Below are 27,181 nucleotides of genomic sequence, written 5' to 3'. Positions count from 1 at the left end.
TATTTTTTGGTCATTCTCCTGAATATGGTTGACAGAGGTATCCTCAGTAATTGTTGAGGTCAGGGATCCTAGAGAGATCTTATCCTCATTACTCCAAGTGGGGATCACATCACTGGTTTTTTACACTAAAGAAAAGAACTCTACAGCTTAACATCTTAGAAATACTTCTATCTTATTCTAATTACACAATTGAGGAAATTAAACATATTGAGCCTGAAACTGGCAGGACATGGGAAGAAATTTGAAGATAATTGGAAGAGGGTATCAGTACTATCAAAATATTCTCCTTTTAAAAAATGCCAATAAAAATATTATATTAGCTGAGAGATTTTTTTCTTTAAAGCCCCGCAGCCTATGATTGTTCGGTGATGAACTTGGCTCAGTGCCTAGAAGTAGTCTGAACCCTTAAATAAACATACTTTTATACCCATTTCAGTCTACAGATATTCAATCCCCATTTAACTAGGATGATGGTTGTGAAAATTGTAGCATAATTTTATCTTGTGGTTCTATACAATCTTTTGAACCAATGGAAGGAAGGAAATATAAATGAAAAGAAGTTAAACAGCAACAATAAAATCAATTAATTCCATGCTAAGGCAAGTCACCATATCCAAAGGAGAAGCTGAATATAATTGAGGGCAATGTAATAGATGAATTGGAGTCAGGAAATTTATATCAGTGCCAAATCAATTACAGGTTGCAGGTGTCCAGAATTAATTAAAATAAATTGCTGTAAATCAGGCTTTAGCTATCTGTCATGAGTGAAGAACAGCAGGAAAGGACATAAAAATAAATGCATTTCTTTTATAGAGATTTTGAAAAATATCAGAAAATAAATGTTAGAAATAATTGTGTATATTGGTCGGCAGAGTTTTTATTTTAAAATCAAAAGTCTATGAAGGTCTCTTCTAAAAGTAAAATGTGCTTCACTTTTAGAAAGAAATTTATACCAAATGAATTTGTTAAATCTGATGTTTATACTTTCTGTATTTAAGACTGGAGATAATACAGGTAGCACACATTAAAATAACCTGAGTTCTGTATTGCACAGAGAGAAGCTTCAGTGCAGGTAAATAAATATTGACTTGTACATGCAAGTACCTAGAAAAAAATTTCTATGAACAAATATTTAAGGATCTTTAATGTTAGAAGCTGTTTATATAAAAGCAATAGTATTTAAATATGTATGAACATTTTTCAATATTAATTTTGCTTGTCATTAAAAAGTGTTAATATGTGAAATCATAGCAAATAATTCAATGGTCAGAAAAATTTCTGTCTGATAAAAATCCCTACAAAACTATAGAAGTCAGATAATGAAAATAATAGGGTGTGTGTTCCTAAATATTACAGAAAGGATTGGGCAAAATCAACTTCTACATCCACAGAGTTCTGAGGACAATGAAGTTGCAGTGTACATGACAGAAGTCCCAGCAATGCTATTTTCACTGGAATGGGAGACTTACCCAACAAAAAATGTTGGTGAAATACATCAGTTTCCAAAAGAATTTGATGAAGAGCAGTGGAGTCAATTCGTGTTGAGTGCAGGAGGAGAGGATGAGAGAAAAAGACACTGAAGTCAACTACAATAAGATGGCATTATCTGCAACATCCACAATGCTCACAAAAGCATCTCCAAACAGTGTGGAAACTTGATGTGTTTCTGAATTGCATGTAGGAATGACACAGGTCTGCAGACTCCCTCTGGCTTTTCTTGAGTGATACGTTAGACATGCAGTGTCATGACAAAAGTGTCAAATTTAATTACCTATGTTCTCTTGAACAGGAAAAGGGATGAAGATAAAGCCCTGTCAAACAGCTACTGAAAGCAATTACTCAGGAAGCTATTAGCAATGAACTTCTTTAGTTTGCCTGTACTACAAATCAAGGCCCAGCTTTTCAAGTAACTTAAAAAAAACACATACACTTGTAAAACACAGGGATGACAGCTGAGAATGTGAGAAATCTGTAAATGAGATGAGGAAGGGAAGACTAACAACTCAACATTACAAAATGCCAGTTAGTAGACAGTCTCACTGAAGGGATCTAGTGGAGGCAGAAAATACTAGGAACCTTGTGACCAGGGACATGACTGGCCAATTCAGTGGTTTGTGTATTCTAATACATCTATGAGTTTCACTTGCTTCTAAGTTTCTAGTTTGACAGAGGAAACTTTATATGACTCGTTCCTGGGTACTGCACAGCCCAGGTTACAGCCTCATTTATCTGTGTTTGTTTCACACAGCTCCCATTCACACCCCATCTGTTTCTCAGGGCATAATTTGGCCTCAGATCTTGTCCACCAAATCAAAGTTTCTCATATATCACCATTAATGTGGTAAACAGTTCCCATGACCCTTTGCTTGTCTATAAATCACAAACCATAAAGATATTCCAGGGTGATCAAATCAGTCAGTGGACGTTTCATTAAGTGCAGTATTCGAAGCTGCTATTTATGAACAAGAGGAAGTTATTTTTTTCCCTGCAGTAGAAACTTAGAGTATAGCTTACAATGGTTAAGATATACCTTTTCTGAATTGTACATTTAACCCAGAAATGCATTTATGTCATCTTAAAAAGGGGCATGTCAACTCCCATTCTATTCTGTTAACAGAGTTTAGCATATAGGGAGGATCTGATGAGAGCTTCAACATATATCCCAGGAAATATTTCTATTGTTTTCATGTGTCATATTGACTGTCAGTCTCACTAATACTACTATATGCTGTATTTGTGTCTCATGACTAGCAGTGTGTCCTGGGTCAAACTGACAGTGCCAACTTTTCTACACAGAAAGCACAAGCTTTTCATCTTGACTTCTGGATTTTAAATAATCAATTACATTTCTTCCACAAAGAAAGAAACCTGCTCACATAAACATCATTCGTTGTACCAACTTGCATCATCACCTGGGAAATGCATGTGCTTGAGCAGTGCCCAGCACAATGGATACTAAGGCAACACTGATAGCGAGTGTATTATTTACACATTTTTGAAAGCTGAATTGTTATATCAAAAAATAATTTCTTAGGAAAGAACAAATGTAATTTTATTTGTTCCTTTCCATTAAATTTTCTGCCCCTGTTTGAATTATGAAATTGTTGATCATTTCAGATGCTAGAAGATGAAGTGAAAGGACTATAAGTAGTTCAATTAGGTTATGTTCAATACCTTTTGGTTAAAAACTGATGAACCCATGTAATGACAAACAACATGGCTCTTCAACATTTGTGATCCTCTGATTTTACCTGAATTCAATTTTTCATGTCATTTGTTCTTTTTCTCATAACTATGAATAATTTACATTCATTGAAATACAAGATTTTTTTTCTCTATATAGATCTGGGATAGAAATCCTCTGTGATAGTTCTAAATGCTAAAACTAATCAACTTACATATTATTCCTTGAGACATTTCAGTTTCTTCATCATGTTTTGGGCTCAACCTATGAATCTTTTAATGGGAAATTGATATTTCCTACAAAATGAGAAAGGTGCCACCTTGCAGTGCTTTAACTGTTTCACGTTTTATCCATTTCTGATGCAGTTCTCTGCTCACAGCCAGTTTACTGCTAAGAATGTGACAAGCGCTGCAACTTGTAATTTGTCAAGACTCCTTGAGACTTCATTTAGTTGCTTCAGTAATTTTAATGCCTATCCAGAGTCCCTTGAGTAGAATCCCTTCTATTGATCAAAATTCTCCACTTGCTAAGTGCAAAATCTAAGTTAACAGTACATGGATAATAGTGCTGCAGAGAAATCTACCGCAGAGATCCACAGAGTGCTGTTAGGAACCTGGGGCATTGATGCTCATTTTTTCAATCATCCTGCTATGAGAATGAAAGCAGCTTCAGAGAAATTTCTAAGCTTCCAGAACATGCATTAAAAGCATGGCAGGTGTTTCTTTCTTTTCTAGCAAGATTTCAACATCATAAAGAGCATTGAGCTACAATCTACAATAAGAAGTTCCTGTCCTCAATATTTAAGGAGAAAGGAAAATGCTTTTGAAGTCCAGAATCGAGAATTTTAAAGCTGAGTGCATTTTCTTGCACTCTGTGTTCACCTAAGAACTACCTCTTTTGTTGGATGATCGTTCTTGATCAATCTCTACATTTTTTTACCTTTTGCTCATTTTTTTACTTGAAGTGTGTATTGTGGAAATATCAATGCAAATCTTGATGCTTTTAATATTACCACTGAAATGCTTCAGTTGTTTCTGTAATTGAACTGTTAATTTTGTAGTAAAGCAAAGGCTCAGCTGGTTCAATATATGACAGCAATTTTGCCATTTCCTTTTTCACATGCTTTTAAGGCACAATTAATTATATAATTTTGATACTTTCCTCTATATTAGGAAAGTATTTGCCTGATTTTCTTCTGGCTTCCATATACAAGCTAAGCAGAGTTTTAATATAATTGTCAGTGTTCAGAGTACCCTTCCCTTCAAATCCTTCTTCAGTCCTTCTCTTAACCAAGCACTTCCCAGATGGGGCTGATGCGGCAGTGTCTGCCTGCAGCGTCCTCACTGGAACCTTTGTTAATCTGCTCACACCATAGTTCAGGTTGATACTTTAAGAACTGCTGGGAAGCCCCAAATAGAAATTTAACTGTGAATGCTATGTTCTGGTAATACTTAAGTTCTGAAATATTAGACATGATATTTAAAATTAACAAGCTTCTTGGAGCTGATTTCTTTCAGTTTGATCAGTTAAGGAAGTCTGTAAGTCTGAAAGGATTGCAGGAAGACTCAGATTTCAGTTTGGGAAGATATCTTTGAAATATTAGCAAACAAGAAAATGCCTCCTAAAATCATGTCACAGTTGGAGACTACGGCATGGATTGAATAATAAATACTAAACATGATTAATGAAGGTATTCCTGAACATGATAGAAAACTGACTCTTTTTTTCCACATTATTCCTAGATACAGGACCTGAGAAAAAATGTAGAAGCTCAGTGACTGGATTACAGATGAAACCTTGGGAACTTACTCACTGGACAAAGGACTGGAATGTAGAGTAAAATGATTTTTATTAAGTTAAAGATACAAAAATTTTAAGGAATTTGTTTCTCAAGTAAAGGGAAAAAGTTATTTCTTGGAAAGGGGTCCAGAACTAAACTAGGTAAATAAACAGCTTGAAAATCATCACAGAAATTGGAAAAGGGGCTATAATGGAGGGAATGTAATATACAGAAAGGCAAACTGCATTTTGCTATACACTAAAAAAAAGATACATTACACAGGGACTTTAAGCAGGGAGAAAGAACAGCTGTTTGGATCATTTGAAAGGAAACAAAAAGAAGTCTCTAAACTACAGTACTTTCTCATTTAAGGTTCTTAATGATGAACAGAATGAATCAAAGCATAAAAAGCGTGTTATTGTGAAGAACCACCTGGAGATAATACCCAAAGTTATCCTTTGGCTTTACTCCGTTGACCTTGTATCACTGAGAGGTGTTTGCCATATGTACTACTAAGAAACATGCCTGGGCTCAGAGGAGAAACAAATCGTGCATGGAAAGAAATGCAACTGAAGACTGGTCATCTGAAAATGAATTCAAGTGATGTGTCAAGGTAAATAGAAACATCTTTTTTTATTTATATTACTGATGAGCTGAAAAGGGTAATAGGACTTCTTTTCTGCAGTAACCTGGAGAGGAGCTACCAGCAAGGTAGAGACACCTAATGCTAGGCCATTTGTGCACTCAATTTTCAGGCCAAATGGATGACAGGGCAAAAATATGGTGCCACAAGTTCAATACTTATGAATATAGGCAATATGTATTTTATCTGTTCACAAACCTGTGTGAACGGCAGTAAAGGAAATGCAACATAACAGTCATAAAAAAATTTCCCATGCGTAAGTTTAACTCCAATGAATTGGTAGAAGTATTTTTATTTTTATTTTTAGTCTTATTTCCTAAAATAATACCTCATTCCTGGAAGAAAATTATCTACATTAAAAAAACCAACAAATAAAAGCACACATACACAGAAACCAACACACATGCAAGGAAAAAGTAGCAGACACATAGAGGTTAAATAAAAATTGATTAACTGCAGAATTAAAAGTTAAAAAATTGAGGATATGATCTGCAAATGAACAGTGCTCCTGGTTTTATTATCCAACCAATGTATAGTTAGTTTTATTACACAGTTCCCTACACTCTGGGGTCCTGTTGGAAGTGTCTGAATTAGTTCGTTTCAATATTATGTTTTTACAGTGACAATTTTTTTCATTAATATTAGGGCAAATTACATTCAGCTGAACAGGAAGTCCCTTGCTAAGGAATAAATGAATTTTAATAAATAAGGATCCGGTTACTGCTGCGGTTGCAAGTATTTCTTTTTATAGGACTTTGTATTAGACACAGGGGATTCTCTTCAGTACAAAATCTGGATTATACTTTCTAGTATATGCTTTTATCTCAATGTCACATGAAAGTGCAGTTGTGCCATAATGCCAAGTCAAACATCAAGCAGGAATAATGTCTTAAAGGAAAAAGTACATGCTTAAATTCAACAGCCTTAATTGCATGAGTCTTTTAAGCTGACATTCGAGTTTAGAAACCTCTGTGTATTAATGGAATATCAAAGAGGATGTAAGACATCCCTGAGTGGGTAATCAGTGGACAACAAAGAACTATTGTGTGGGCCTTGATCCTGAAAAGGGGCACAGAATGAAGATGCCAAGCAAAACACAACAACACAACTACAATGCACAGTGTCTTGAATGCGAAAGTGAGGAAGTGTTCAAAATCTGATTCAAGACAAATTCACCACTAAGGGGAATCTGGTGATAAAAACTTCAACTGATGTGTCTTTCTGAACGCTGCACTTAGCTCTGGAAGTACTAGGATTTTCAAGTCCCCAGAAATACTGCTTTTCATCTGAAGGATATTTAATACAGAGATAAAGTACCTGGTGCAGTTTATTCTTAATTGGCATTAAACCTCTAACAGTGAAAAGCAGCACCTCTGTTGTCATATTATAACTCAGGCAATGTTATCACACAGGGTCTTTTACTTCCCTTCTTTTTACCTAGAAAAAAATGTAATAAGTATTAGAATTCCCATTACAAGGCTGTCAGAGCAAAACTAGTGCATACTGTGCTCTGAGACAGGAATTTTTCAGAGCTTAGCGAGGCATGAAATCAGAATAAGGAGAATAAGGAGAAATCCTAAAACAAGGAGATAGGTTGACAAAGATTAGTCTGAAGCTACAGAGATGTCAGTCATGAAGTCTGAACTGTTTAGCCTAATTTCTCCTGAATTCACTTAAGGTCTGAGGTGAATTAAGAGTACATTGCTGCTAATACTTTTTTAGCTTTATTTAGTGGAAAATTTGCTTAAAATATAAGCAATTTCAGTTTCTGAGTTGAAGTGGATCCATATCTAAACTAGAAGTGAGTCACTGACTTTTAAGACATATAGGAAGAGAGAAATCCAAGCTGATACATGTCACTGATGCTGCAGTACAGAGTCTTCATGTTCTAGAATCTTGTTTGGCTCTTCCCTCAGCCTGCTGGAGAGCAACCACTACCTTGCACGACGAGCCTGCCTGATGCAGATTCAAGCTTCAGGTGGAACATTTACCAAAACCTCCCTAGCACTGAGCTATCTCTCACTTACAGTAAAATGAATTATTTCCTTTCTCCTCTGATTAAATAATTTTGAAATCTTAGTTTAGCTTGGATTTATAATATGGGGTAATTAGAAACGTTGATTTTATTTTTTTAACTTATGTTTTCTTTATAAATATGAGATGGACATAAAATGAAGTGACCAGGAAAGTGCTGAGAAAAAAAAAAGTTGAGAAAATGTTCCTATCCCAGATGAGAAAATACAAACGGGCAATGAAAAAATCATCTTTAGAGCAAACACAGTTCCCAAAGCACAGCAAATGGGAACTAGCTGTTACTGCTATGGTTCCCATCTTCTTTTGAGAGCTTTTTCTGGCACTTACTGCTGGCTTGCTGTTGGTGAGGGTTGTCTTCCAGACTTTTGCTTCTATCAGCTAACAGTAGGCTTCTCTTGGTTGTTTTCTGCTTAGGGACAGCCTGTGCTTTCTGTCTTCAGCTGACTGCTGTTAAGAACTGACCTGAGCACCTCTTTGGGTGGTGCTTGAGAGGCAGCAATGTACCTGTCAGGCTGGAGTGCCACTGCCACAGCCCCAGTTGTTAGTGCAGCAGTGCATGTGGACTGCGGGACATCAGAGAGGATGGAGAGGTGATGGATAGGGTGTTCTCAGAGATCCTGAAGAAACAAAAGCCCAGGCTATGTGAAACAAGAAATGAGGGTCAGCTAGAAACTGCACTCAAAGGAACAGTAGATGGAAACTCACAAGATGGGGAAGACTCAAAACGTGTGATTTCAGGCAACAGCAGTCTTCCTAGACCTTGGCCTGTAGGCCACTTACAGCTGTAGATCTGTAACTTCAGGACAGGCAGAGTGGCCTGGGAGTAGCTAAGGAGGAGGAATACTCATCAGAGAAGGCATCAAGGCCAGCTGATCCTGGGCCAAGCCTTTGTGTAACAGGCCCTGCTTCGTGTGGGTGTGGGGAATGAATAGGTTACACTCTGTTTCAAAAGTCTGTACTCAGTGCTATAAAATTCAGCTGGTGGCTGGTTACTAGCTGGCATTCCTTACAGTCTTATAGAGCAACTGCTGCTGTTTACTGGTTCTATAAATGGCCTGTACAATGGCAAGGACTGCATGGAGTAGGTTCACAAATGATACCAAATTGAGAGGGTGATTGTTATTCAGATGGACTTCAGCGGGTGGAAAAATGGACTGAGACAAACCTTGGTATTTTTATAAAGTTCAAAATCTTTAAAGAAGAGCTCTGTGCATGACTAGCTAAAAGCAGGTCTGCAGAGAAGGACCTACCTAGGATCTTGGTTGACACCAAGCTGAACAGGAGTCAGCAATGAGCCCTTGCAGTAAAAAAGTCAACCACCAACCACTTTCTGCATTAGTAAAAGGCAGCTGGCAGGTTCCGAGAGGCAATCATTCCCCTCTATCTGGCACTTTTTCTCTTGGGATTATATCTGAGACACTGATTATATTGACATACCAGAGTGAGTCCAGAAGAGATACACAAAGGTGTTCATGGGGTGAAAGCACATGACAAATGAGTAGAGGCTTGGAAAATGTTGAAGTTTTTTTTCTTCAGCCTGGAGAAAAGAAGGTTAAGGATAGATTTTTTTTTTTTTTTTTTTTTTTTTTTAAATTTCTTCTGTGTATATCCATCTATTGGAGAGTATGGGGAAGAGTGGAAGACACAGCTGGACTTGAAGATACAGAAAATAAGAGGTAGCAGACACAAATTAGAATACAAGACAACATATAAAGAAGTGAACATACTGTGAAGGTGTCCAAATACTGGAATAAGTTGACAAGACAGGCTGTAGAATCTCCATTCATGGAGACACTCAAGACTGGCCTGGACAAACTCCTGAGGAAACATGATGCAGTCAGTCATGTTTTGAATGGAATATTGGACTAGATGGCTTCTAGAAACCTTATCCAATCTCAGTTATTCTTTAACAGTAATGCTTTTCAGGAGCAGTGCAATGGAACAGAACAATACAAAAGAAAAGAAAGAAAAGGAAAATAAACATTAATTGAAAAAAATGGTATTATCTTACTTTTTTTTTTTTAGCTCCAAAGCATTTTGCTTTGAACTGATGCCTGCAAATGGTTTGGACTTTGGGTTGTTAGTAAAGGATATCAGAATCCATTCACAGCCAAGATGTACCAGAGTAAGAGAAAGGAAGCCTTAAAAAAAATGCTGACAATGAAAGAGTAAATAGTAAAAGTGTTTCAAAACTGTGAAGTAATATATCAGAAAAATAGAAGTTGTCAATGAGTCCAGGAAATTTGTGGGTATTGTGCTGGTTTTGACTGGAGTAGAGATAATTTTCTTTGCAGTGGTTAGTATGGGGCTATGTTTTTGACTTGCTTTCCCTGTTAAACTGTCTTCACCTCAATCCATCAGTTTTCTGGCTTTTACTCTTCTGATTCTCTCCCTGATCCTGCTGGTGGGGGAGTGAGCGAGCTGTTGGGTGGGGCTTGGCTGCTGGCTGGGGTTAAACCACAACAATGTTCATTTCTGTAGATAGGAGTGATAAAGAATTATCAAAATAGACTGAGATTATTATCAAAATAGCCTGAGATTATTTGTAGACTCATTTGGGCTTTTTTTAGTCTGAAACCTATTTTTGCAATTTTTGGTGTGGGGAGAGCTGCCTTTTGATTTTTGGTAGAGAAAAAGAAAGACTGATTAATTTTTGGATAATGATAACTTTGCAGTCAAGCTACAAAAAAACTTTTCAGTGCTAAATTAAACTCAGAAAATTTTTGAGGATGAAAGACAAAAGCATATAAAATTGCAAAAATACAAGGGTAAAAATATAAGATTAATAAACAGTCATAAAACAGTCAAGAGTCTGAGAGATTCCCTTGAATACAGATAGAGTCAGTAATGCATAGATCTGAGAACATTGAAAGAGATCACTCCTACAAAATAACAAAAAAACCGGAGTCATGAAAGATCCTTCTGCTCAATGGTTCGAGAGCTTTGTAAGGCTGGAAAGTTTAGGAAAGCTACATAAACATTTAGCAGAATCAGAATATGCCTGTTCTGATGCCAACATAACTGTACTTCTATGACACCATATCACCTTTTTACATTGTTGTAATACCGTATCATCACTTTTCATGCTATGGAATGAGGGGATTTAGTGCAATGTGACCTTAAATCACACACATAAAAATAACAAACTTTTCTCATACATCTTCTTGAGTTTTTATCTAGAAACTCTATATTTTTAATCTTTTAAATATGTTTCAATTATTTGAGCATGGTTAATTTAATGACATTTTGATAAAGTTTAGATGATACATTTCCCACCTCTAGGCTGATTACATCTGCTGTGAACATAGGCAGAGAGATAATAGTTAATGAACATAATACAAAAATCATGTTAGTGACTGTACAGAGATGACAGGCTACTGCAGCAGGAGAAAAAAAGCCTACTAGTATATTAGGTCCAGTGAAGTCCTACAGATATTAATGTTGGTGCTAATTTTACTAAGTATTTTTTAATAATCAGATTAAAATGGCAAATTAATTAACTTAGACTCTCTTACTTGTTAAATTTGAAAACCAGAAATTGGAGAAATAATTTTTTTAAAAGGATTTAACAAGAGGAAAGTGGAAGGGAAGGGCAAGGTTGAGAAATGCTCATTAAAAGTCTTCACAAATATTAAATGCCTCAATTGCCTGCCCTTGTTAGAACATTTTTCTTTTTCAAAGCTAGTCTTCTAAAAAGAAGCCTCAGTATATTTTTAGTCTTCCTGGGTGCATTACATTTATGATTCTTTTCCCTTCGACTTTCATTTATTTGCTCTATGGACAGTAGCTGTATACAGCCATTGAAAAGAAAAATGAGAAATACAGGAATCTCAGGTATAGGTATATATGCAGAAAATCTACTTACATGGATGTCACTAGTATCAGAGTAATGTGATTTTCACTGATACTGGTAATATGCCATGTTAAAATTCATGTTATACACAACTGGATCTTATTAGAGATAGTGTCTTTCCCAGCTGTGAATGAATTTACAATTTACAAGCAGTGATAGATCACTCATGTTGTTGTTTTTTATGAATATTGTCAAATTCTTGCCTTCTGACTATGATTTACTAGGGAGAAACTTTACATTTAAAATTCTTTTAAGTTAATCCCTTGCCCAAAAGAGAGCATGTGACTGATACTGTTAAACACAAGGAATGTAACCCGTGATCAGTAATAGTGTGGTACTGATTTGTGATACTAATTTTCATGTTATCTAAAAAAAGGAATACTTTGGCTTTCCCTATAGATAAAATGGCATCAAATTTTCATGATGAACTATGGTGTCTATTTTTCACAGTGAAGCAAATCTGAACCTTGACAACAGTAATGAATGAGGTTCTACAGTAATTGAAAGTGTGCAAAATGCAAACATGAGAGATATCCCTTGTTCTGACCTAAAGTGTCTTTTTGCTGGATAAGATGCAGTTTCATTGCCATATATTGCTTAGAAATACACCACTGAGACTGCTGATTGGATAGTAAATTTATGGTCATTTATGGATTGAAGTGTGTTCATAAAGTTAGGCAGAGGCCTGAAGATCATTGATCTTGAGAGAGTCATTATCTTCTATCATGATCATGCGGATTAATTGTGGCATTTTTTTCTAGGCTAATGTAATTCATTTTTTTTACTAAGGCCATTAGAAAGCTAGTTTCCACCATATTTTTTTTAATCTTCTAAATAATTAATCACTTGTTTAAGGTAATTGCACACAATTTAATTTTCTGCAAAACATATCTAACTTTTTAAAAATATGCATAGACTTCTCTGGGACCAATTAGCACACAAATACTGAGAGTCCGTTGATTTTTTGAGAATGACAGACTGGAGAATGTCAGAACACAATGTGAAAGAAGATGCTAAAGGCATCACAAAATTCCTCCTAAAGTTTGAAATTTAATAATAAATTTCACAATATAGCTACAAAGATCACTAAATCTTGATACAATAGATTATAATCTGTTGAAAAGCCACCCTAATTATTTTAGATTTATAAAAGATAAAGAAGAATATTCCCTGTAAAGGAGATTTTCTAGTGCAAAATGAATTCTGACAGCCCATGTGTAGATCTTTGTAGCCTCCACACAGATGATGGGTGCTGACTAGTAGAATTAACAAAATAGTAAGCATCACTTAAAATGTAGTATAGTTCTTTAATGTGATATAAATAAAAATTTATAATCAAAGTGCATGATCATATTCTAGAGTCTGACAAAATTTTTCAATCTAGAACATCAGGGTTCAGACCAGAAATTTCCCACAATGCCCTGGGAACTTTCACATTCTGCTTCTTTCTAACTTAAAAATGGACTTGGGGCCTACAGACCTTAAACAGCTTATTGCTCTGTGGTGACTTGTCACTGAGCCACAGAAATTATTATTAACCTTGTGACTAATTCAGTGATAATGCCCAGAGATTATGGCTGAGGTAAGAGTCCCGTGTGCTGTACCACTTAAACAGCGATTATTTCTCCATCAGGAAAATAAATAGGCATATTCCCCCCATATATTGAAGTCATCTGTCACAGAATTGCTTCCATCCATTCAATGATGTTAGCATTTAAAACACAGTGGCAGCATGCAGACAGTCCAGAAGAGCTGGCTTTTGGCATGCTCAAACTCTTAAAATGCTTAGGGGCTACTTGGGGCAGCCACTTGAGGAAGGCAAAGATCCAGCCAGGGACTAACTGCTGAATAGCACAACTGATTGCACCCCAGTGAAATCCCAGTTGGGATTACAAGGCAGCTTTGAATTTACTTGCGTGGGTAAATCATTTGCCCTAACTGGTGCAGAGCATGTGTAGGCAGAAAAAGGAGAGACTGGGTGTGTGTGCTGTCCTGGACACCCTGCTGTGAGCACCTGTCCCAGTCCATGGCTAGTCACTCCAGTCCTTTCTGGGCTGCTCTGGCACAGGCATGACTGCATCTGTGTGACCTGCTGACAAGGGTAATGATCCAGCCAAAAAAAAATCAAATCCAAACAACAAAGCTTAGGTGAAATAAAGGGGCTATTTTTCATCTGAGTTGGATTCCTGAATCTTTTCACTGTAAAGCAAGAGGCCTGAGATGAGGGATGGAAATTTCAGGAGTTTGTCAGCAAAACTACACCTAACTGCGCACAGAGATACGGAAAAGCAAGTCTCTTGCCTAAAGTCCACAAAGCACATAATATTTAATATTTCTGGGTACTGGAATGCTTCCTTAATCATGTTCTCTGTAAGAAAACATGAGTGAAGATTGAGAGTTGTTTAGGTATGTGGCCAAATCATTGTGTTGTAAAAACTCATGTAATATGCTCAATTAGTAAAACAATGCTGCTTTGGAACAAAGATTCCTTTTTGTCAAGGGATGATCTTGCAATTTTTTTTTACTATTTAGTCAAGGTTATCATTGTTTCCCTTTTCTTTTTTATAACCAGCTTTCTAATTCCCATTATGAGCCTGCCACAGCTAAATTAGGCCATGATTTATGCAAAAATTGAAAAGAAGTGACTTGCAGAACTCTCTCAGGAAGATTAGAGTTTCTGCCATGAAGCTTCTCTTACTTAATGTCCTGGGTATTTTCTTTCTTCACTATTTTTTGATCATTAAATTTCCCCTCGGGAATCTGTGGATCAGTTGGCAGCATGAATTTAGGTGTTTAAATTCCCAAGATTTTCAGATGAAGTTTCTTTTAAGGGAAAGTGATGCTGAAAGTCATAGTCTGAAGAGCCTTAAGCAAAGAAAAACCTTTAGGCCACTGATGACTTGTCATATTCTGCCTGTGTGATGCACAAACAGGCAGCCATTTATAACAACAACAGAGAAATGAATCACAGTTAAAATCAAAATTCATGAACTGTTTGCTCAAATGATAATTCGTTATGTCAACAGATATTCAAGGCATAGACAGCAGAACAAATATCTTCTGTTGTTAACAACTTAAAATGGTTGAGCTTTTTAGGTTTTTCTTTTAATTAGGGCTATGGAATATACATGGGATACTTACTGTTCAGTAACAGAGAAAAAAAAATGGAAATACAATTTTATGGAAATACCAAAAATCTGAAGAGGTCCAAAACACCCACATGTGCCTGATGGATGTAAAAGAGTAATTGTATAAGACTTGCCAAAGCAGCTGGCTGGCAGTGGGGGTTATTGTAGGGAACTGTGTAGCTATTTTCACACAAATAAATCCTGCTTGAGTTGAGAATTGGTCAGATATGGTGGAACACTTCTTCAAACATCAATCCAATGTGTGAAAAAGGGAATGTATTTCTAAAATGTAGAGTTCAATGCACTGTTACCTAAACATATACTTCTGATTCGAATCAAGACTTATTTCCCTAAAAAGAATCTGCAAGTGCCTACACAGCTGTATATGAACTACTAAGGACAAGTAATAACACATTTTGTCCTGAATACCATTCCTGGGAAGAAAGACAGTTCAGAGAAGTTGTGTAGGATCTTGTAGATGACAATTTACTTGGATACAAAAAGATAAATTATTTGGTATTCTGTGGGAAATGTTATTTGTTAAACTAATTAAAATTTACAAATAGCTATTTTCTTTGGATATTTAACTGAGGGCACACAGTAAAATCTTCAAACTGCTTAACAAATTGCCCCTGTAGTTGGAATAACTCTAAAGATATTTCTTTACTATGAGGAAATAAAGGGTGTTCTTTTCTCACTGAAAAGTGTAATGGTAGTAGGCTGAGCTACTCTGCTGTCTGTGTGGCTGATTGCACAAATGAAAGAAAGCTTGTGCCAAGAACGAGTTCAATTCAGGACCAAGAGACAAACAGAAAAATATGATTCAGAATAATTTTCCATCCATTTTACATATATACTTTCTTTTGCCTTCACAGTGCATATTTTTCAGTTCAAACAAATGATACAAACCACACTTAGATGGAACTGAAATTCTTTTGGAAAACTACCACCATGATTATGAAGAAAGCATATAATATATATCTATGCTACATGTTCATATTCAAAAGCGTAACACAACATGTACAAACCAAAGCACTTTATAAAAGTGAATACAAATTTTGCCTGCAAACTCAATCTTTTTCTTGCTACTGTTCTGAAACACCCTTCTTTTTGCTTCTTTTCATTCTTTGATTTTTTTTCCACAGTAATTAAGCTTAAAAGCTATTAAAATAGGAAATTACAATGGAAACATTGACAGGTCCTTAAATATAGTAGAGTGAAGAAAAAAGCTGTAATAAGAACCTGTCAAAACTGAAAATAAAGGAGTTTGAGGAACCAGAAGGCTATAAAAACATGTCTATTTCTAAGTTTTTGAATGATATTTTTAGATTTAAGTGCTCTACACGTTTCCAATAATTACATAGCAAAGAGACAGATGAAATGTCTAGGCATACAGGACAACTGCTTCTGTAGTTCAAAGATTTCAGTATTAAGTTGAGGGTAGGTAAAAAGCAATAGCATCAGATTTCCCTGTGTCTCTGTCTAATATTTGTATTTGGAATTTAATGTCCCTGTAAAAGATCTCTTTCTTCCCTTTATTTTCTCTGACTTCAGTTACAGCTGCTGAATATTGGGAAAACATAACTGCAAGGAAGCAAAGTAAAGCACACTTAGTTCAAGGCAAAACTTCAGCAGCCTCAATTCACTCCCTCTTGTATTGTTACATGCAGCTTGAACATTTTGTCCCCTCCAGTGGCTTTATTCTAAATTTAGTACCTATAGATGATGATTCTCACCTAATGAACACCGTTTAGTGTTCTGTTCTTCACAGGTCAATGTATGGCTTGCAATTTTGTAGCCATGTATCTACAATATACAAAATTTCCTCATAAATAATTCTCCACGTTTTTAATGTCTGGTAGCTTCACAAATATCCATGTCTCCCTATTTTCAGTATCCACTCATTTTATTTTTAATATAAAAGGGATAACTGTCAGAGCACTTACTATTGATATCTAGTACTTTGTTGTTCCATGTACAGACTCTACAGACTTCTCTACAGCTGTGAATCACTCACAACGACCTCAGGGGAGACACACAGTAAATGAAGAATATGGCAAGCAGAAAGTAACTTTGCAACATGGCAATACACACTGGGCAGGTTTTGTATGGGGAAGTGACATCTCCATTTTAAGAGTTTTGGTGGCCAGGCAGGTTTGGCACAGATCTGAATGGAGAATTTCATGTGTCATGAAAGAAGCGTTGATAATAATGAATTATATGGCCATATTTATTACAGATCAGAGCCTCCTAGCTGTTAAGGGCACTGATTAACTGATGCATATACTCTGAAGGGATGAAGTTAGCAGACGTAGTTAGATGCTTCTCAGTGGTGCCCTGTGACAGGACCAGAAACAATGGTCACAAACTGAAACACATGCTATTCCATGAAAACATCAATTCCATTTAAATATTACAGGGTTTTTTTTTTAGTTTGTTTGGCTTTTTTTGGTTTGGTGGTTTGTTTTGGTTTGGTTTGGTTTGGTTTGGTTTGCTTTGGTTTTACTGATGGGGTAGTAGGAACAAATTTCCCAGATAGGCTGCAGTGTTTCCCTCCTTGGAGTTACTCAAAACCTGACTAGACATGACCTTGATCAACCTGTTCTAGCTGACATGGCTCTGATCCTGGGAGTGGATCAGGTGCTATGCAGAGCTCCATGCCACTCACTGCTGCTCTGTAATTCTTTGATATCATTCAGAAAAAAGAAAAAAAATTACCCACTTTCAATCAATAAAATTACCATTGTGACCGTGTATTGCAAGAATAGGGATGTTGAACTTTGTGTCCTGGCCAAACACAGCCTATTACTTTCAAAATATCTAAAATTCCCTCTTCTGCCTAACCTACCAAAAGTTTTCTCAACTTATATCCAGAACTCCTTCAAACAGAAGTGGAACACAGGACACTAATTGCTCCATAGGAAAAGTGGCCGATTTGAAGTGGCGGGTGGAGTTTTGCTACCAGTTATTTTCCCCACAGAAATGCTTAGTGTATTTAGGTCTTCAGCAAAGTTAATCTGGGACCTAGGTGGATCAATATGAGCAATTACACAGTGGCCACAGGGAGACTGGCACTGCTCTGCTTTTGGTGATCTATGGTGAATCAGACCTTCAGAGACTGTTAATGTTTTTCTGCACAGCTTGTTCTGTGAGGTGAAGGCGAAAGCTTAGACAGTACCACTGCGCCATATAGAAAGTAAGAAGTCAATAAACACATAACTACATCACCAATGAATACATAGGTATTAGGTCATCACTTTGATTTTTAAAAAAATATTAAATACTAATCTGCACACTAATTAAGATATGAAACAAAAAATGATTTAAATAGCATAATTTGAGACACTTCAAACAGAAAAGAACAAAAGCAAAATAAAGCAGCATAAAATTGGGACTATAAAAGTTCTGGTCCCTCAGTTGCCTATTGGTTGGTTAAGCTGTGCTTTCTTCCTCAGTTACACATTTTTTGGTTAAGCTGTGCTTTTTAAATTATTATTATTATTTTTATTACTTGTTGGTCTTAATAAAGAAAAAAAAAAGGTGACTAAAGAGAGCATTTTCACTGCTGGAGTGTTTTCAAATTATTTTATTTTAACTATAATTAATGGATATGTAATGGAAATAATGACCTAGAGTAAAAATGTAATATAAGTTTAATGAAGAGAATATTTTAGTTGTAGGACAAAGCACAAAAACAGATGAAAAAGGGCTTATAAGGCTTTTAAATACTTTTGACTCGTCAGGTGTATCTGTTTAAACAACTGTAGTCACCACTACAAGGCAATCTAGACAAGAAAGGTAGGTAACTTTAGGAGAGTGAGGAAAAAGGTATTACAGCTCATGGAGTAATGGCTCACAAAAATTTATGCAGTTGTAAATCATTATAAAATACCTGATTCCTGAACACAGGAACTGAAAAAAAATTAAAAAATGTTTTTCCTAAATTTAATAATTGAATTTGTTAGTAGAACTCATGATTTATATTGATGCAATTCACAGCAGATTCCAGTCTATTCCAGTGTGCATTATAACATTTACTACATCTACAAAACATCACTTTTGTTGCTTTCTTTTAGTTTGATATGTAAGTTAAATAATGTTTAATTATGAACAGGCTTCTGACTGGCTTTGTGGTCTGAATGGGCTGGGTCTTGGTCTTGTTTGGAAGCTGATGCTAAAGTAGTAAGTGATGGTTTGATTACACTTTAGTAAGTATCTGATTGAAATATTTCAGAAACTTCACAAAAATATTTTTTGATCACTGAACTCTTGCCCGAGAGCCTAATTCTTCCTGTGTAGGCTCTGAAGCAAAGTTCCAACCAAACTGCTTAATAAAAATCACAGCAAGAACTTTTTTTTCAGACTTTGATCCCAATATAATCCTCTTTCCTATAAAACCAAAACTACTTATGAACTAAAAGATTCCAAAGTTCTTTACAAATTCTTATGGATGAAAATACTGTTCAAATCAATAACCAGAGTATACATTATCATAGCCTTCTATAAATGAGACACAATCATCTACCAGCCTATGAGACAACAGAGTATAGAGAAAAGTGGTTAGTAAAGATAGTTACCAATTTGAATTATTGTGGGGTGACTAATGAAATGATGCAACTTAAATATGTTTCTCTGTCTACACCACTGACATTGGTGTTGCACTCACCTGTATTCTAATTCCAAAATAGAAGTATAACAATTCCCTTCTTTTAACTACTTGGTTAAAATGCTGATGAAATTATCTTTGATTGAATGTATTAATGACTCACTGAGATAATGATATTTAAAGACACTTGAATTCCTTTCTAATGGTGATCATTAAATATCTTGTATCAGTAAGCTTCACAGACTATGCCTTGATCTTTGGAAGTTCTAGTCTTCTGCATAGAAGATCTCCAATATCATATATTTTATTTCATTTCTTTTGCATCGGTTCTTAACCTTTGTCTCTGGTTAATAAAATGAATTGTAAACCCTTTGGAATCCTTATTAAATAACTATCTTTCTATAGGAGTAATTTAATCAGATTTAGTATATTTTGAGATTGTAAGACTTGGAGCCATGCTTTTTTGTCTGTAAATAACTGTGAATATCCTACTTTTTTTTTTGGATCTATTTCATAGACTTGCCACTCATTTGGAACTCAATTTAAAAACCTGTTACAATACGCAGATGCTTTCCAAGAGAAATCAAATTACCTGGCTGCTCAAAATGATTTCTGGGGATCAAGCCTATCATCCCTAGACTGTGAATATGAAGGTCTTGAATTGGGTAATTTGTTGAAAGGTAAAAAGAGACCGAGAAATGAAGCTAATGAAGGCTTTCCACAGTTATGTTGCCAAGTGCTTGGCTTTCCAGTGAAACATTTGAGGCTTTCAGACTGCATTAAATTCCAGGAGCTTGAGTTGAGGTGTGACTGCAGTGAGAACTGTACCCAGGCATGAGTCCCACAGGAGCAATCAGCCTTCTCTCCAGTTACCTATGGAAACATTGCCGGAGGTATTTCTGTCAACCAGGTTTTGGTTGTATAAAAGACACCTAAGGGGGCAGCACAGTTTGGAAGACATGAAATAGATAATACCAGACCCACTGGTCAAGGGAAATTTCTTCTTTGCTGTAGAGGGGAAGGTCTCTTTTTTTTATTGATGTTGCTGAAAGGATCGAGTTCCTTTTCTGGGCTGGAAGACTTTGCAAAACTTGATACAAGCACTTTAGAAGAGAAAAAATACTGTGGCAGGAAACAAGAAAATATATTCTGCTGTTCTATCCTTCCCCTTCATTATTACTTAACCAGAATGTTGTTTTGTTTTTGTTTTTGTTTTTGTTTTTTTTTTCCTGGGACTTTTATCAACAGACTATGAAGAAAGCCCATTTTAAAAGTATATTGATATGTTTACAGTGTGAGCTTATTCCTTCTTAAAATGTTTAACAGAGTTCCTTGCAAAAGTTGCTTTGCAGAGTGCCCAAAACATGGAAACACAAATACTGTCTTTATTGATTTACACTTCTTTTCACAAATCACAGTAGGCTTCCTCACCTTCTCTTCAAACAGACTCTATTATTGTTGTTTAAAGCATACTGTATAGAGACAGGACTGAATTCCCTTGAAACTGATATTCCTCTCACAGCTACCCCTCTATAAACAGTAGATGCAGGGTAACTACTCTGGATGACACAAAATAATCTCTGAACAGCTGAATAAAAAATGAAGTTGAATGCAACCCTCTTCTTTCAAATATCTGAAATAATTCAACCAGGTCTTCATTTCCATGTTTCATCACTTCCCTTTCCAGGGTCTGTCAAAACAAGCAAGTATCAAAAGCTTCAAATACCAAATATGTAACTCCAGATCTATTTTCATAAGATTTTAACTTCTGAGTTAGGCTGTGTTTGGACAGACATGAAGTAATTACCAAAATTCTTTACTGATCTTGGATTAAAATGTGATTTACACGTGGTGATCAGAGAAACCATAGTGAGTTTTGTGGAGATGAGAGGAAAAGGTCATGTAGTGAAAAGTAACCGTGTAGGTAGAGCATAGAGACATCAGTGTCACAATATTTTATATTTTCAGCTTCTTTGTAATATCAATCTATCATATTGTCAGTATGTACTGCACAACTCCCGTTAGTAAAATGTTGTACATAATGCTGTTTTGTTCTCTCCTCCTCAAAAAGAAATTCAATATGGTACAAGAAGTTACCCATTTTTCCTTCTCAGAACAAAACAAATGTCATGAGGTGAAAATACAGCACACTTGAACAAAATAGGTTTTGCAGCTAATGAGAACAGATGCACTCTACTGCTTCTATCAGTATTGCAAAAATTGAACAAAAGGGGGGCTTGCTTTTATCTTTCTGATTAATGCTACACAAGTCATTTTAAATGGCTCATTCACATACCACATTTCCAGAAAGAGGAAAAGATTGCTCTTTGTACTTAAAGACCATGTGCAGAGTGGCAAAACTATTCTAGTCTACAGATAAGCAATCTTGTAAAGTGCAATTACTTCTGGCATTTAACCTGCAGTGCTCAAACTACTTTTACCATACAAAGCTGGACAGAACTTATTTAATCAAAAATATTCTATTAAACAGATTTGCTGCTGAGTACAGAAATTACCAGTATAATTAAATCCTACAATGGAATTTTATTTTCCTTCTCTGAATCATTTTAAAGCTGTTCTTACGCAGACTTCCATTGTGATCAAGATGTAAATCTGACTTATTAAAATAATTTCAAATGAATAAGTCCATTTGATATTTTATGTGGTCCTGAATACTTCGGACTCTAGGCTTTTGATACTCTCATACACTAAATTTGTAGTACCTCTACAAAGTAATTGAAATATTTTTGAAATTAATATCAGAAAATAAAGTCAAACCACCACAAAATAATAACACCTTTTCATCTCTCTACATCTTTGAACAATGTTAAGTTTTTTCATTTCAATATTGTGGAAACAATGAAGTCACTACTGTCAAACAAATCAGCTTGACAAAGTAATTATGCTATACCCAGGCTAACCTTCAGCATGCTGTTGCCACTTGCTGCATTTTCATATCATATCATAGAATCCAACATGCAAACACAATATTTAGTTTACCGAACAGACTTCTGACCTCTTATTCTCCCTTAACACTTTGTCTCCTTTCTTCCAAGTGATAGTTGGCTTTGGAGAGGCTTGTGGCTTGCACTCAATGACAACTTCTTGGCCCTTGGTAACAATTATTGTTTTCTTCATTTGATTGAGGGGAAAAGTGGGAGCTGAAGCTGTTAAAAAGAAGTACGTTAACTCTACAGAGAACAATCAGAGCCTCCTGTTTCATTACGTTCTAATAGAAGATTAGAAAAATAGGTTTGGCTTTGGGAATAGAATCCCCTTTTTTCTCTTTGAAATTATGATGTCAAAGTTCAAATTTTAGAAAATATTTGAAATCAGCAGCCAGGTTTATATGGTAGGTTTATAACTTAATCCAGCTACAGATTCATGAGAAAACTTTCACATCAGCAGATTAGAGTAAGATTGCTTTCGAAATCAAACAACTTTAGAAATTAAATAATACAAATGTTTTAGCTACACTTTTCCCATTTTTTTTTATCAAAAACTTGTTAGAGGTAAATTGTTTAAAATGAAATGAAGTTTTAATTCCAAAACTGTCCAAAATGCACTCTCTAGGGTCAATGCTTACAAAAAAATATTTATGTTAGAGAAGTTTTATTGCTTTCACTTATTTTATTTTTCTGAATACTAGGAATTTTAATATGAGAACTTCTTAACAGAAGATATTTAACTATGTCTTTCTCTTAGTATTTCCATTTTCAGGAAGTCCCATTGTTTAAAAACAAAAGCTAAGGTTATGCATTACAAAATGACACTAATTACTGTAATTTCACACCAAGAAAGGACAATTGTTCTCAAGTAATCTCATTTGACTGTGCTTTTCTTGAACTACTTTTGCAAAGCCAAAGCCCCCTATCTCAGCTACACTTACAGGGACATGATACACTTCATTGCCTCAAATATGTAGGAATTTCCTACCGTTATTTTAGTTAATTCTCACACCAGAGATATTTAGGTGGACAATTTATTCTGTTCTTTTCCCTTTAGTAAGGCAGCAAATTAAACACAACTGCTTATTTAATACAATATTATGGTTAAAATTTAACAGGGGTACAATCTTACAAGTGAGAAAATGAAAAGCTAATTTTACTGCAGCAATATACAGTGTCTATTTCTGATATTAAAGAACATCAAAGAAAGTGTGCAACTACCTGACATAGTAAGTATAGTTATTTTATAACAGATACAAAAAACACAGCAAAAGAACGCTGTAGCCAATAGGGATCTCTTTGCTGACTGAATTACAAATTACCAAATAAAAGTGATGGAAAGGGAACAATCCCTGACCTTGGCTGTTAACTCTATCACTATAAAGAAATATTTTTAAGATTTATCAGTGAAATTCTAAAGTTGGTTGGCTAGGAAATAGCTGATATGTACTAGACATGTTATTTGCCAAAAGATTCAAATTTTGCTGAAATATAGTATATTATGACTGTAATTACAGCTTTCTCACTCATTTGACTGGGAGTTTACAGGAATGATTCTCAGGTGCAGGTCTAATCTCTGATATGGCCATTAAATGACTTTGGTGGACATCTGTCTTCCAGCTACATCATACACTGATAAAGATGATACGAGTCTTACAAGTCTGTCTCACTCAATCCTCTGGAAGGGCTCTTATCACTATTGACCCATTGCACCTTGCTACAGTTTGCTTTAAGGAAAATCAGAGTGTTGAAAAGTTCTTCCAGTTTTTCTTCATCAACTGCCTGCTTCTGCTTTTGGATAATGACATTTTTATTGTATTTCTAGGTAACACTATGTAGCATATTTGCTTTTCTCTCGATGATATTCATCCAGATATATAATTTCTATTATTCAATCAGTTTTGGTGATTTCTTAAGTTTTTTGAAACTAAGATAATGCATAATTACCTTTGAAAAATGACCAAAGTAGAAATAATAATTTAATTTTTAAAGAGATTAAAATACATTTACCTCCTCTAAGTTTCGTCTCCTGCACATATGTTTGAGGGAGTAAAAAATATTTTTCCATTTATTTGAACTGAAACAGCCTTATATAAGAAATAGTCCCAAAATGTAACTGAGTCAGTCATTTATGAATGAAAATTTTTGGTTAACAGAAGGCCCTATGCTCTCTGGGGCAACAAAGGACTCACTCACACATAAATAACAAGAATAAAAAGAACCACTTTTATCTGCTCTGCTATTTGGACTAGCAGAACCTGTTCTTTGTCACAACAGTCTAAGAAAAAAATTAATTCTCAAAAGGGGAGAAAAGAACAGCTCATTCTTTTCCAATACTCACCTAAAATCTTCAGCTCGGCACTGGCATAAATTGTACCATATTTATTTTCTGCTAAGCACTGATACATTCCAGCATCTGAGACATTCACACTATGGATCATCAGAACACCATTAATCATCTCAATTCTGCTCTGTAATAGAATTTAAAAAGAAACAAATTAAAAATCATTATATAAAAGCAAAAAGGCACTGGAAAATTGCTGTGCTATTATCTTAAGGTGAAGTGACAAAATAAGGACCTAAAATAAAAGTGAGCAACAAATTTCCTTGGGCTTACCTTTTTCTTGTTATACAAGAAATTACAAGAATAAAAAGTCCAAAAACATTTGACTGTAAATATTTTCAGAGCATATTCATTATATTCAAAGCTTCTTTTTTTCTGTTTGCTTGTTTATTTGCTGTTACCCTTACATGATTTTTGAAAGCAGCTCATCCTGGGAACTTTAATGAGGCAAGAAGTCATTTGTGGGTGTAATATATCTGATGTTCTTCAAATATGTAGCAAATGTTTGGTCTCAGTCATGGTGCTATTTTGATAAAAGCAGATATGAAAGATTTCTTGCATAAGTAAGAATGAAAGGATCCAATTTCTTTCATCATTAGTACAAATTTCTTATTTGAAAGGCTCACTAGTAGAAAAAAATTACCACAACTGGAAGAGAAGGGCCATCAATAGCTGTTTATGGAAATGAGTATTTCATGGAGCTATATTATGAATAATTTGAACTGCTATAAAACAACTCTAAGTTTCTTTATAATAGTTGTTGAAAGTTAAAATTGATAAGGCATAAATTGTTTGGGAATGCAGAGGAAACTGTGATAAAAAATTCACTTTGTTGTAAACCCCCACCCAGCTCAAAGTAGAATTTAATTTGAAATTTCAGAGCCTGAAGAAACTAATAGTTTGGAAAATCAGAGAACCAAAAAGTAGAGATATTTAAATTGCTTCATTTTCAGCACTTATATCTCCATCTAAAAAGGCAGAAATGAATAGAGTAACCTTATTTTCAATGCCTCACAGCTTCAAAAGTAAACTGTTTTTTATGTTTGCATAGTTGGTTGATGTTCACAAATAGAAATGACATTTGCTGAAAAGAAAGATATTACATCTTTTATATTCATAAATCCACTCTGTGAATTCATTTGCAAATATAGACATTTTGTCCCAGAACCAAACAGCTTTATTTTAATCTGGAAAAATAGATTAAATAAATTTACAAAGTTTTCTTTACTCTAAATAATTTGAGACTATAAAAGTGGAAAGGTATCAGGCAAAAAACCCTCATGATGTGGGATGATGCTTTGATGATTCAGTGAGAGAAACAGAATAAAGAGAAATAAAAGACAGACCATGCCATTAGTGGTCTTTTAAAAGAAAAAGAGAATTTTATTTATGTCTAATTCTAAAATATATCAGGTGACTATAGTTAAACACTTTACATTCTAAGAGTCTTATGTGGACCATTTTAATGGTCTTTGTGATGAGTTCTGTTATGTACAGAGAATAAGTTGAGTTGAAAACTTGACGGTCAACACACTTTTTATGCTAACCAAACAGTTATTTCTGAAGTACTTTTCAGTACTTTCTTTAACTGACTTCATCTGAGTGAGAAGCATCCAACATACAGTTGACTCCTTGTCTGGTGTACCTGTGGCCAGAGAGGAACTCCATTTTTCAGCCAGCGATATGTGGGCCTTGGCTTTCCTGTGGCCTTGCATTCCCACCGGAGCTGATCTCCGCTGTCTAATTGTGTATCATTAAGTTTCTCCATCCAGTGTGGGTAGGCTGCAAGAAAAAATTGCCATGTTAGAGTCAAAATGTATAAACTGGTAAGTCTCTAGCTGATGTACAAAGACCTAATCAATTAAAAAGCTTAAATTAATGTCCTTTACAAGACTCATCCTACTCTCAGAACAAAGCACATAAAAAAAAAAAAAAGGTCAAAATCAAAAGGGAGAGTAATAAAATTAACCAAACTCCAAAACTTTAAAGGAAATGCTGTAATGGTACCAGGTAGTGTGCAGTAACATGGCCAAGAATAAAAAACCTACCTGATTTAATAAAGTCAAATGGATTAAATCGCAGTACTATATGTTATTGGATTCATTATTCCTGAATTTAAGATGAATGTTTGGTAGTCACAATAGAATATTTAGTAATTTACAAGACCTAAGTTTTTTTAAAATTCTGGTAAGGAGATTAATTGTCATAGACTCTGTTTCATGTAGTTTTCTCGGTCTACTAGGAAATCCTTATTTATTTAGCTAGGAGTGACTGGGAATTTGGTAAGGTATTTGCACATATTTCTGTTAAAGTGTCTTCAGTTTAATTCTTATTTCAAGGGAGAAAATGCTTTTAACATTTTTAACCACAGAACCCATGAGATTTCCAGCATGCATCAGGAACATAAATTACACCGTAAGTCAATCTTAAAACAGTTTTTTTAAAGGCAGACAGTTGATAGCTGTATATGTGATCACTAGTACCTAAATTTCACTACATAATCCATCAAAAAACATAAACATTTTTTGCAGAGAAGTAGAACTTTAATGTGGCAGTCAATCAGATAGCTATTTGTAGGATCTTATAATATGGAAAACATTATACGACTCAGTGAGAAACTGAGCATTGATATGCAGAAATGAAAATGTATGCTTAACAGCC

The 27,181-nt window shown here is 35.1% G+C and overlaps 1 protein-coding gene across 8 annotated transcripts in view; it reads right to left on the bottom strand.

The window, feature by feature from the left end:
• Positions 1-27,181, bottom strand: part of CNTN5 (contactin 5) — a 620,272-nt gene that overhangs the window by 97,973 nt on the left and 495,118 nt on the right. For all 8 annotated transcript variants that reach the window (XM_032099222.1, XM_032099223.1, XM_032099228.1 and 5 more), the window contains 3 exons: positions 26,166-26,302; positions 24,518-24,647; positions 22,245-22,395 (listed from right to left, as the gene is read on the bottom strand). In XM_032099222.1, the coding sequence (XP_031955113.1) occupies positions 22,245-22,395; positions 24,518-24,647; positions 26,166-26,302 (418 nt within the window). The remainder of the gene's footprint in view (positions 1-22,244; positions 22,396-24,517; positions 24,648-26,165; positions 26,303-27,181) is intronic.

This window comes from Corvus moneduloides, chromosome 2 (assembly GCF_009650955.1).
Source record: "Corvus moneduloides isolate bCorMon1 chromosome 2, bCorMon1.pri, whole genome shotgun sequence".
In the NCBI taxonomy this organism is placed as follows: domain Eukaryota; kingdom Metazoa; phylum Chordata; class Aves; order Passeriformes; family Corvidae; genus Corvus; species Corvus moneduloides.
The sequence above is the reverse complement of the archived record's forward strand: the minus strand, read 5'-3'. Positions and strand labels throughout refer to the sequence as shown.